This window comes from Neoarius graeffei, chromosome 5 (genome assembly GCF_027579695.1).
Source record: "Neoarius graeffei isolate fNeoGra1 chromosome 5, fNeoGra1.pri, whole genome shotgun sequence".
NCBI classification, from domain to species: Eukaryota; Metazoa; Chordata; class Actinopteri; order Siluriformes; family Ariidae; genus Neoarius; species Neoarius graeffei.
In genome coordinates, this window is record NC_083573.1 from 64,300,591 (window position 1) to 64,313,676 (window position 13,086).

General features: G+C 40.9%; 1 protein-coding gene across 2 annotated transcripts in view; it reads left to right on the forward strand.

Moving 5' to 3' along the window:
- Window positions 1-9,674: 9,674 nt before the first annotated feature.
- serinc2l (serine incorporator 2, like) overlaps window positions 9,675-13,086 on the forward strand; it is a 39,908-nt gene continuing 36,496 nt past the window's right edge. Inside the window, exon 1 of one of the 2 annotated variants that reach the window (XM_060922219.1) lies at window positions 9,675-9,841. In XM_060922219.1, coding sequence (XP_060778202.1) covers window positions 9,803-9,841 — 39 coding nt within the window. In that variant the 5' untranslated portion in view covers window positions 9,675-9,802. The remainder of the gene's footprint in view (window positions 9,842-13,086) is intronic. The other variant, XM_060922220.1, reaches the window with a different exon arrangement.

Consider the following 13,086-nt stretch of genomic DNA (forward strand, 5'->3'; position numbering starts at 1 on the left):
GGTGCATCAGTCTCAACGGAAATGTCAAATGAGTCTCACATTGACAATAAAGATATGTACAGTGAGAATGTGTTAATTTTTTGTAAAATGATTTTAACAATGATTTAGCATTTCCTATCCATTTATTGGCCAGTTTCACTCTCAAAAAAGCCCAAAGTCCGTCAGCTTAAGGGGGACTTCGTCCCCTTGGCCCCCCACTGGGGCCCTGCCCCCTCCTCCACCTTTTATTTTTGAAAAGTGGAGAACCCTGCCCAGTTTACATTTTAAAAGTTATTGCTACTTTGCATGTTTGTCGTTATACTTTCGATTTCTTCGTTCTGCAAGCGTTCATGTTATGTTCTGAGTTCCCAAATCTTGATTGGGCTTTGTGGCATACGAACTGTAATTGCCATGAGATCCAGGAATGACTGTTGAATTTCTATTTCAGATGGGCCATGGAAAGCTAACGATTGGCTGTTAGAAATTGCGAAATTCGTTTTCGGCCGGGGGCAACACCACTACACCACCGTGCCACCCCTCAATACTAATACGAAAAAACAAAATTCCCTCCAAAATAATTTACCGTGATTTTCACTCTTTTTACCAGAAGACCAAAAAAAGGAATTTCTGCCTGTTTTGGAGGTGCCAGTGTTCAGCATTGAATTTATTTGCGATGTCACACCCCACAGTAGTGAATATGGGTCAGTGGTTATTGGCTATGAAATGAAAGTAAACACTCACAGCAGTTTTTCATAAGTATTCCTTTCCTTATTTCACCTCCTACCGTACGTTTAAATGTTAATATAGATATTTAAGTACTGCCTAAAAGTATGAGAAAAATATGTGCAAGGACACAAAATCAACCTGAATAGAATAATAATATTATAGCAAATGAGCCATCGAATTGTGTAGTGTAGTGTATTTCGCGTCAACAAATTACTGTATTTTCTTGTGACTGTGATACCAATAATAAGATATGCATCACAGTTACGAATACATATTTATTACTTTCTTTGACACCATATGCCATGCACCAGAAACAACACCACGACATTTATTGTGCTGTGACTCTGCTGGGTGCGTGGTGGGCAGCAGTGAACCAGGGCTTTCACTTTACATCTTTACTACTGTATGAAACCAAGAAGCCTTTATTTGTCACATGTACACTCAAGCACAGACTTAAGCACACAGTGAAATTTAACCTCTGCATTTAACCCATCTGAAGCAGTGAACACACACATGCACACATACCCAGAGCATTGGGCAGCTATGCTACAGCACCCAGGGAGCAGTTGTGAGTTAGATGCCCTTACTCAAGGGCACTAAAGCCCAACCTCAGGCCATGGCTGCCCCATGTTGACCTAACTGCATGTCTTTGAACTATGGGGGAAACCGGAGCACCCAGAGGAAACCCACGCGGATACAGAGAGAACATGCAAACTCCACACAGAAAGGTCCCCATCGGCCGCTGGGCTAGAACCTAGAACCTTCTTGCTGTGAGGCAACAATGCTAACCACTACACCACTATATTTAATTATGATTGAATATCAAACTTGATATGTACAGTTGTCTGGTTACATCTTTCATGTTCATGCACGTTGGAGCTCAGAGCGCGCAGCCACAGATTGAAAGCAAGCACACACCATTAGTACTAATTACCATGCACCTGTTCCTGATTAGAGCGCAATCACAGCGTATACATATAAGGACCATCAGTAACACATAGACTTTGTGAAAACCTTGTATTTTGTATACTTTTTCTAGTTTTGACCCTGTTTGTGTTTTTGAACTTTGAGTATTGTATTACCTCTAATATCCTGTCTGTGCATCACTTGATCACTGCCTGTATTTACACTTCCTATTTAACAATCACTGATTACTTCAGTTACTTCTGTTGTGTTGACTAAACATCTTTTTGTAAATGTCATTTTAGATCATTTAAATATTTTAAAACTGTGTCTACTGTCATCTGTACAGAGTGCATAAGCTTGCTTCTTTGTTTTGATGATGATGTGACAGTGCAGGAACGTTGCATACATTGAGTTTCAGTATCTGATGACAAACAGAACTGATCAGACTCTGTCATATAGCTTATACAACAATTTTATCAAAGCCTGACTTTCAGTTTGTGACGAAATCACACTTACCGAGCAAGGTTTCAGACAGCCTGAACATTTACTGCTATAAAGTGGCTCAATTTGATCAATGATCTTTGCAGGCTTTGCAGATAAAGTTAGAAATGAAAAGTAACCTAAAATTAACATAAACTAAATTTACACATTGTTTCAATAAGATATATATTTATGTATTCTTAAAGTAGAATATCAAAGCTTTGCATGATTTGGCCATAATAACATCCGATGGGTCGCTACACATATAGGTTAACCTTCACTGAGGAATACTAGTAGCCCCAAACGGGTTAGTTATCATTTCAATTATATTTTAAACTTTTCTGGATCCCAGACCTAACATAAAGCTCAGACAAACTTAAGTATGACCTTTATGAAATCCGCACAGGCTCAGGAAGGACATGTGGAGCTCAGGAGAAACCTCAGTGCCTCAAGCTTTAAGCTGCGGCTAAATTTTTATATTTGTGATAGTTATTTATTTTAATTATAAGTCTATGGAGCTTCGATGCTAACAAAAGTATTTGAATGTAAATTTAGTATATTTGAAGTATATACACGTCACTGTAAAATACAATTTTTTTCATTCCTGTGATATATTTGTAAATTTATAAATGTTTTATTCACTGTTTCAAACCTCCTAGGAATAAGATTTGTTTTAAAACATATAATGCAGTTGCGGTTTGAGGTTTTTTTTTTTTAGTCAGAACTTCAAATACAAAACTCAAAACTTTTAATCTCAGAAATTAGAATTTTATGCAAATGAAGCATCTGGGATTCTCAGGGAAAAGTACATACTTTCAGAGTAGTCGAATAATAATAATAATAAAAGTTTATGTTACATCCAAATACAGTAGCTAGTTTGCTCATGCTTAGTGTGTGCCCAGCATGTACAGGTAATGTTCTATAGCTAGTTACACTGACAATCAACTAGTCTGTACAACATACAGATGTACTTAGATGTACTTACTGTACCTCATTATGGTTCATATCTTCCTTTTTGTCTCAAAGTTCACTTCATGGTGCAAGACTGGCAGACGACTGTGATACTGTGACACTTCAGTTTGAGATTTGAGATGTCTGAGATTTGTGTTTAAGGTTCTCATCTCATCTCATTATCTCTAGCCGCTTTATCCTGTTCTACAGGGTCGCAGGCAAGCTGGAGCCTATCCCAGCTGACTCCGGGCGAAAGGCGGGGTGCACCCTGGACAAGTCGCCAGGTCATCACAGGGCTGACACATAGACACAGACAACCATTCACACTCACATTCACACCTACGGTCAATTTAGAGTCACCAGTTAACCTAACCTGCATGTCTTTGGACTGTGGGGGAAACCGGAGCACCCGGAGGAAACCCACGTGGACATGGGAGAACATGCAAACTCCGCACAGAAAGGCCCTCGCCGGCCACGGGGCTCGAACCCGAACCTTCTTGCTGTGAGGCGACAGCGCTAACCGCTACACCACCGTGCCGACCTGTTTAAGGTTCTGATTTTCTTTTTTTTTTCCCAGTCTGTAATTGTAACCTATAATTTAGAATAATTTGTTTTTAAAGATAAATCTTACCCTAGCAATTTCAAAATAAAGAAGAAAAAAACACTGGCATTTGAAATGTATTCACTATTACATGATCCACTGCAACACTGTCCAGGATAAGGTGGTCACCGAAATTGATTAGTCTCTGTGATCCTCTGAAACCTCATCCAGGATTACTGAAAATGAAGCAGTTATTAAAAATTAATGAGTGAATAATGACTGGTCAAAACTGTACCAGTCACACTCATGTTTCTTTAATAGCTTAACAAGCATTATTTCAATTTGGTCTGTTACTTTTTTAATTTTTATTTTAACTTTACAAATACAATACAAGTTACTCAGTGTGAGTGGTTTGGATTTTACATAAATGGACATTACATTAATGGAATTTAGCAGGTGCTCTTATCCAGAAAGACTGCAGCTCGGAGAGCAGTTGGGGGTTAGGCGCCTTGCTCAAGGGCACTTCAGCCATTCCTGTTGGTCAAGGGAATTGAAACGGAAATCTTTTGGTCCCACGGCTGTTTCTCTAAGCATTAGACCATGGCTTCTCCCCCCCCCCCCCCCCCAGATGTTCAGTGGAACATTTTAGAGGTTAAAAAAAAAGGCTTTGATCCATATTTTCCTAATATTTGAAATGTCATCATTGTCACTGCTGAACCCGATCTGGGCTTGAGCCATGTTTCGTTGACTTGACCAGAATTGCAGCAGTAGAGTGGCCAGTTCCTTTCTGCACACTCACACACACATTCACACCTATGGGCAATTTAGAGGAGCCAGTTAACCTCACTTTGGACTGTGGGGGAAACCAGAACACCCGGCAAAACCCCACACAGACACTGGGAGAACATGCAAACTCCACACAGAAAGGCCCCCTTCAGCCACTGGGCTTGAACCTAGAACCTTCTTGCTGTGAGGTGACAGTACTAAATACTGCACCACTGTGCTGCCCATTTGGGATGTCAGGTTAGGAAGCAATAGGGCTTCACAAATCAGCTGTAGACTGGTTTGCCTCATACTTACAGAACAGACAGCAACGTGTTGAACTGGGGAACACATTATCTGAACCAGCAAATATTACCTGTGGTGTACCCCAAGGATCTGTTCTTGGTCCGCTGCTGTTCTTAGTCTATGTAAATGATATTGCCTCAGCTGTTACTTGTAAATTGCTCCTATATGCAGATGACTCAGCCCTTATTGTGGCAGACAAGAGTCCTGAGGCTATCCAACATAGACTTTCAAGGGAAATGGAATCAATCAGAGAATGGCTGATTGACAATAGGCTCTCCCTACATCTCGGTAAAACTGAGTCAATTCTCTTTGCTTCAAAGAGAAAACTCGACAATATAAATTCAATATAAATTCCATTCAGGTGCAATGTACTGGCGACAAACTTGCATGCTGCTCGCATGTCAAGTATCTGGGCTTAACTTTAGATCAATCTCTGAATGGAGAAAGCATTGTGGATAATATAGTTAAAAAATCCAATGTAAACTAAAGTTTATCTATCGGCAAGTAAATCATGTGACCTGAGAAACAAAGAAATTGCTCGTATTGGCCCTTGCTCAATGTCACTATGACTATGCCAGTACTTCATGGTATTCTGAGTTATCGAAAAAGTTCCAAAATAGACTACAGGCATACCAGAATAAATTAATTCGGTATATTTTGAATGCACCAACCAGAAGTCATATTGGTGCTGAGGAATTTAAGCAGGCCAATATGTTACCAGTGAGTATGTGCATTGCCCAGTTGAAGCTTAATCTTGTTTTCAAAATTCTAAATGGTTCTGCCCCAAATCTTTTGGCCCAAGGCTTCACCTATACAAATGAACTCCATTTAGTCAATGCAAGATCTAGTGCCTCATCCTTGCAGATACCTAGGGTCAAGTCTTTTGGTAAATCTAGTTTCCTTTACACTGGTTTTCAGGCATGGAACAGTCTTCCTTCAGAGTTACACTACATACAAGATCTGTCTAATTTTAAGAAAGCTGTAAAAAGTCTTTATTTTAATCAGATATCACACCAGGAGAGAAACACTTTTGTTTACTATTAGCTTCCATTGTGGTCTGTGTTAATGTTCACTAGTCATGTTTTCTTCTTGTAAATTTATTCTAGTTTTTACTCTGGTGCTATGTCCTTTTTGTTACCATCCATTCATCCATCCATCCATCCATTATCTGTAGCCACTTATCCTGTTCTACAGGGTCGCAGGCAAGCTGGAGTCTATCCCAGCTGACTATGGGCAAGAGTACACGCTGGACAAGTTGCCAGGTTATTGCAGGGCTAACACAGAGACAAACAACCATTCACACTCACATTCACACCTACGGTCAATTAGAGTCACCGGTTAACCTAACCTGCATGTCTTTGGACTGTGGGGGAAACCGGAGCACCCGGAGGAAACCCACGCGGACACAGGAAGAACATGCAAACTCCACACAGAAAGGCCCTCGCCGGCCATGGGGCTCAAACCCAGAACCTTCTTGCTGTGAGGTGACAGTGCTAACCACGACACTCCTTTTTGTTACCATATTATTATTATTATCTCATCTCATCTCATTATCTCTAGCCCCTGTTCTACAGGGTTGCAGGCAAGCCGGAGCCTATCCCAGCTGACTATGGGCGAAAGGCGGGTTACACCCTGGACAAGTCTCCAGGTCATCACAGGGCTGACACATAGACACAGACAACCATTCACACTCACATTCACACCTACGGTCAATTTAGAGTCACCAGTTAACCTAACCTGCATGTCTTTGGACTGTGGGGGAAACCGGAGTACCCGGAGGAAACCCACACAGACATGGGGAGAACATACAAACTCCTCACAGAAAGGCCCTCGCTGGCCACGGGGCTCGAACCCAGACCTTCTTGCTGTGAGGCGACAGCGCTAACCACTACACCACCGTGCTGCCCCATTATTATTATTATTTAATGCCCTGGAGTTGGTGCAGGTGTCTGAGTTGGGTTCAAGTGAGTTTCTTCAAGTGTTTTCGGTAGAGTATCATGGTTTCTGTGGAGTACAGCAGTACAGGGATAACAACAGTGTTGTATAGTTTGATTTTAGTGGCAAGTTTGATGTCATGGCGGGACCATAGCCGTTTGTGCAAGGCACCGAAGGCTTTGTTCGTAGATTGTATGCGTCTATCCACTTCTAAGTCACAGCTGTTGGTACTTGTAACAGTGCTGCCTCGATAAGTGAAGGATTCAGTAAGTTTCTGAATCCTGGCAAGATAAAATCCCTGATGTCGATGTTCTGAAACAAGCAAACACCATAAGTGTAGAAGTGATCATCACCGCCTCACAACTCAAGTGGGCAGGGCACATGAGAAGGATGTCAGACACTCGGCTGCCCAAGATGGTGTTCTATGGAGAGCTCGCTAGAGGAATGAGGAACCAAGGAGGACAAAGGCTTTGTTACAAAGACGTACATATGAAGACCAGCCAAATCAACCCCAACATATGGGAGAAGAATGCTGAGGACCGCAAGAAGTGGCAACAGAAAATCAGCAGAGCCAAGAGAGCTGTGGAGGAAAAATGGAGAGAATCGTACCTCAAGAAGCACCGAATGCGTCACATGTTACTGACAGGAACAAACTTTCAATGCCACCGATGTAGACGTTTTTGCTGCACAAATGTGGGCCTTGTAGCTCATAGGCGTGCCTGCAAAGAATAACTAACTCCCCTTACACCGATGTCATCATCGAACTTGATGGGCTGCCAAAGAAGAAGAAGATTATTATTATTTGATATTATTATTATTATTATTATTGATAGTGTTAGTATTACTATTTTTGGCAGCATTATTATTATTATTATTATTATTATTATTATTATTATTATTATTATTATTTATTGTATTACTTTATTATTGATTATCCATCCATCCATTATCTGTAGCCGCTTATCCTGTTCTGCAGGGTCGCAGGCAAGCTGGACCCTAACCCAGCTGACTATGGGTGAGAGGCGGGGTACACCCTGGACACAAGTCCTGGGTACACAAGTTGCCAGGTCATCGCAGGGCTGACACAGAGACAAACAACCATTCACACTCACATTCAAGTTCAAGTTCAAAGTGTTTATTGTCATATGCACAGTAAGGACATGTCCACTTGCACAATGAAATTCTTAGTTTGCTGTCCACCATGAATGCCAATTACAAATAAATAAATAAATAGGTGGAAGAAGTAATACAAAGTAAGGCAATATAGTGCAAAAAGAAAAGCAAAGAAAAGCAACAAAAACACCCAGTGTAGTACAAAATAAAGGTTAAATGTAGTGCAAAATAGGTAGTGTAATACAAAAATAATGCAATGATCAGATGTAGCAGCAGAAGGGCAGTCATGTGTTACATGTCAGTCAGTAATGTGTTCTGAGTTACATGTCGGCCCTGGGATCGAGATGCTGACCTCTTCTGCTCCTCAGACCTGCCTGATCCATCCTGGTGCCCTGTGTCTGGTTGGAGTCTCATCGCATCGCTCCTGTGGAGGGCGGCCCCATGTGGACAGTTGGGGGTCGCGTCTGGAGGACGCTCTGGACTCTTGCGGTGGTGCTTTTGTGGCTGGGGACTGCAGTTGACTTGCTGACTTTGGGACTGCGGTTGTCGTGAACGGTTTTGCGCTCGGGTTTCCGTCGGTGGGGGGTTTATAGCATCAACGAAGCTGACTTTATGTTAGGACTGTTAATGTTATAGTCATGTTGTCTGTTGTTGCCCAAATGAGGATGGGTTCCCTTTTGAGTCTGGTTCCTCTCGAGGTTTCTTCTTCATGTCGTCTGAGAGAGTTTTTCCTTGCCACCGTCGCCACAGGCTTGCTCACTGGGGATAGATTAGGGATAAAATTAGCTCATGTTTTAAGTCATTCAAATTCTGTAAAGCTGCTTTGCGACAATGTTTATTGTTAAAAGCGCTATACAAATAAACTTGACTTGTGCAAACAATGTAATCATTCACACCTAGGGTCAATTTAGAGCCACCAATTAGCCTAACCTGCATGTCTTTGGACTGTGGGGGAAACCGGAGCACCCAGAGGAAACCTACGCAGACAACATGCAAACTCCGCACAGAAAGACCATGTCGGACGCTGGGCTTGAACCCAGAACCTTCTTGCTGTGAGGCAACAGTGCTAACCACTACACCACTATTATTCATCTCATCTCATTATCTCTAGCCGCTTTATCCTGTTCTACAGGGTCGCAGGCAAGCTGGAGCCTATCCCAGCTGACTACGGGTGAAAGGCGGGGTACACCCTGGACAAGTCGCCAGGTCATCACAGGGCTGACACATAGACACAGACAACCATTCACACTCACATTCACACCTACGGTCAATTTAGAGTCACCAGTTAACCTAACCTGCATGTCTTTGGACTGTGGGGGAAACCGGAGCACCCGGAGGAAACCCACATGGACACGGGGAGAACATGCAAACTCCGCACAGAAAGGCCCTCGCCGGCCACAGGGGCTCGAACCCAGGACCTTCTTGCTGTGAGGCGACAACGCTAACCACTACACCACCGTGCCGCCCTAAATCAAATAATCTCATCTCATCTTATTATCTGTAGCCGCTTTATCCTGTTCTACAGGGTCGCAGGCAAGCTGGAGCCTATCCCAGCTGACTACGGGTGAAAGGCGGGGTACACCCTGGACAAGTCGCCAGGTCATCACAGGGCTGACACATAGACACAGACAACCATTCACACTCACATTCACACCTACGGTCAATTTAGAGTCACCAGTTAACCTAACCTGCATGTCTTTGGACTGTGGGGGAAACCGGAGCACCCGGAGGAAACCCACGCGGACACGGGGAGAACATGCAAACTCCACACAGAAAGGCCCTCGCCGGCCACGGGGCTCGAACCCAGGACCTTCTTGCTGTGAGGCGACAGCGCTAACCACTACACCACCGTGCCGCCCTAAATCAAATCAAATGAAATAGATTTAATTAATAAATGAGGACTTTATCAGGGAATGGGTTTGGTTTGATGGGGTGGCTCTCTGAAGACTTTTATTATGACTTGTTGTAGCGGGTTCGATTTCGCAGCTTCACTCTTCAGCTTGAGAGCGGCTCCAGCGGCTGGCTGTTCATTAGGGGATAAGTTAGCGGTGGCTGAACACCGAAGTAACAAAAACTTAATTCATATTTAATGTTTGGTTGAAAATGGGGGCTTGTATGGCGTTATGTTCACTTGCAAGCTGCGTAAGTGTCTTATTTCTTGTTTGAGTTTCTGTTGCACTCAGGCGGAAGGGAGCTGACTGGCTTTGCTAAGAGGCAGAAATATACTGTTTATTCACTCAGCTAGCATTTGGGCTAATTTAACTGGTTCAGGTAACTTTTAACGAGTTATAATTAGCGTCATGGCGACAACAGCCTTTCTGTCTCAGTGGTTTGTTTACAGAGACAGTGAAACTGAAATGGCTTCCTGTTTGCTGTGTTGTGCAATTTTAAAATGGTGTAAAAGCAGTTATTTCAGGTTATACTGGTTATACATATCGAATAAAGCATCTGTTTTTGGATGCAGCTTCCTCTTGTTGATTTCGGTCAACAGGAATTGTTTGTATTTATCATCGCAGTTGGATCTTTAACACACACACACACACCCCAAGGCGTCGCCTGGTTTCTTCTGTGTTTTTAATCAGAATCAGAACCAGAACCGAGTTTATTGCCAGGTCTGTTCTCATATGAGTGATTCCACGCTTATGGGTACTGAAATGGGGACATGAATTTATTCACCTAAAACCATTTCTTTTTTTTACCATCAGGTCACAAAACATGTAATCTTTAATGAATGATATGTTAAAAGATAACTTTAATTTTCTGAGATGTAATAAAAACATATTTATATGCCAAGGTCAAGCCTATGAGTTCCAAAATGATGTCTGTTCCATTACATCTGTTACGATTGTCCATCTCGCGTCTGTTACAAATTAATTACAATCTAGCTATATACCATGTTAATCTTATTGAAAGAATGTGTATGTTTATTCTACTACACATGTTTATTAATTATATTTGCTAAAACATCACCGTCCTATGTTTCAAAAAGTAATTCTACATTGTTAAAATTGAGAATCTATATGTCCACAACACTTCTGTTACGTTCTGACTTTGGCATATAAATATGTTTTTATTACATCTCAGAAAATTAAAGTTATCTTTTAACATATCATTCATTAAAGATTACATGTTTTGTGACCTGATGGTAAAAAAAAAAGAAATGGTTTTAGGTGAATTTTTAAAAATAAGTTCATGTCCCCATTTCAGTACCCGGGCAATTCCATGTAAATGTCAACCTCACCATGCAAAATTAAAGCAACATGTAATACATCAAAACCACTCCCAGAGATCTCACCTACGCCTGTATTTTACAGATGTGAATAAGTTGAACCAATTTGTAACCAACCTAATATGTCACTGTCAGTCTTTCTTTCTTATAATGTAAAACCCAAGCTAAAATCAACTTTGATCATGTACAATTCTATATTATTGCCACAAGCCACAGAAATGTATGCTAAAATCCACAAAACAGCAAAACAATAGCCATCCTAAATATTATTTAAGAACTTTGATAGTTTTAGCTGATATTTAGAGAGTTTTTCAAAGGGTTATGGTGGTTATATTGCTGATTTTCTAAACATATGCCATGTCTATTTCAGACGCGTCACATCCATAACAGAATTTCGTCACATCCATAACGCTGACTTTTCCTTCCGAAACTCTGCATGAAATACAAAATATTTTAAACAAAGATTTTTTAATATTCACCTTGGACCCCTCTATCAAATGGATATCTCCATTTCGACATTAGGTTTACAATTTCAGAGTTTGATAAAAATGTACAGTCACCCAAGAAAAGTGATACTTTTTCTGTCACGTCCATAACGCATCTTTTATTGGCGTTTTCTGGCATGCCCTAGATGTACTATTGTACATCTATTGGGAATTGTTCTTGTTCTATCACTTCTCCAGTATGGTACAGCCTTAAAATATGCAACACCTGTTTAAATACTGGGAGACAATAAAACATGCACTGGGTCATTTGTTGCCATTTTGAGTTCAAGTGTCACGTCCATAACGCTGGAATTGCTCACCCATAAGCGTGGAATCACTCATATACAAGGAAATTGCTTTCACTGCAAAAACCCGGCTTACAAAAACAAGAAAAAAAAGTAATAAAATTAGGAATATTTTACTTAAAATAAGCAAAATTATCTGCCAACAGAACAAGAAAATTTGACTTGGCAAGATTTTTAAAAACAAGTAAATATATCTAGCTTTAGAAACCCCACAGATGTCTTAAAACTAGTGTATTTATACTAAAAACAAGTAAAGTTGTACTACTCATTTTAACATGCTAGATACTTTGTCCCCCAACCAACAGTTTGACTATTTCATCTGGGCATATTGGTGTGCTCTGTTTAAGTAAGTGTTTATACCAACTGAGACCGCCAAATAAATCAAAGTCAAAACAACAAACCAATCCATTTTGTAGCCTATTTTTGTTGCCAGATTGACAATACAACAATTCATTTAATTTAGTGATCTATTTTGTGTTAAGAGATTAAAAGAAAGGATAAGATGCTTGAAATAAGAAATCCTGACTTTGACAAACTTGTCATGGTTAATATAACACCGATGAAATTATGGTAATTCTCATTTTAAGACAGAACTTACTCATAACCAGTAATAAAATCTCAATAACAAGTTATAATACCTTATTAAGATAATTGAGGGAAAAAATGCTTAAAGTAAGTGAAATACTCTTACACAAAACCTGCCTGGAAAGGAGAATTATCTTGGCAGACAAATAACAAGCATATTTTGTCTTGATTTAAGATATTTAATCTTGGTTAGATTTTACTTTTTGCAGTGTTGGTGATTGGTGCTTGAACAGTTAAGAGAGAAAAACTAAAAAAAAAATGGTTGATTTATATAAATAGAATAATAATGAGAAGAATCTAAAATATCTCATCTCATTATCTGTAGCCGCTTTATCCTTCTACAGGGTTGCAGGCAAGCTGGAGCCTATCCCAGCTGACTACGGGCGAAAGGCGGGGTACACCCTGGACAAGTCGCCAGGTCATCACAGGGCTGACACTGAGGCCAAGTTTACATTAGACCGTATCTGTCTCGTTTTCTTCGCGGATGCACTGTCCGTTTACATTAAAACGCCGGGAAACGGGAATCCGTCAGGGTCCACGTATTCAATCCAGATCATGTCTGGTCCGGTGCTGTGTAAACATTGAGAATATGCGGATACGCTGTGCTGAGCTCTAGCTGGCGTCGTCATTGGACAACGTCACTGTGACATCCACCTTCCTGATTCGCTGGCGTTGGTCATGTGACGCGACTGCTGAAAAACGGTGCGGACTTCCGCCTTGTATCACCTTTCATTAAAGAGTATAAAAGTATGAAAATACTGCAAATACTGATGCAAATACTGC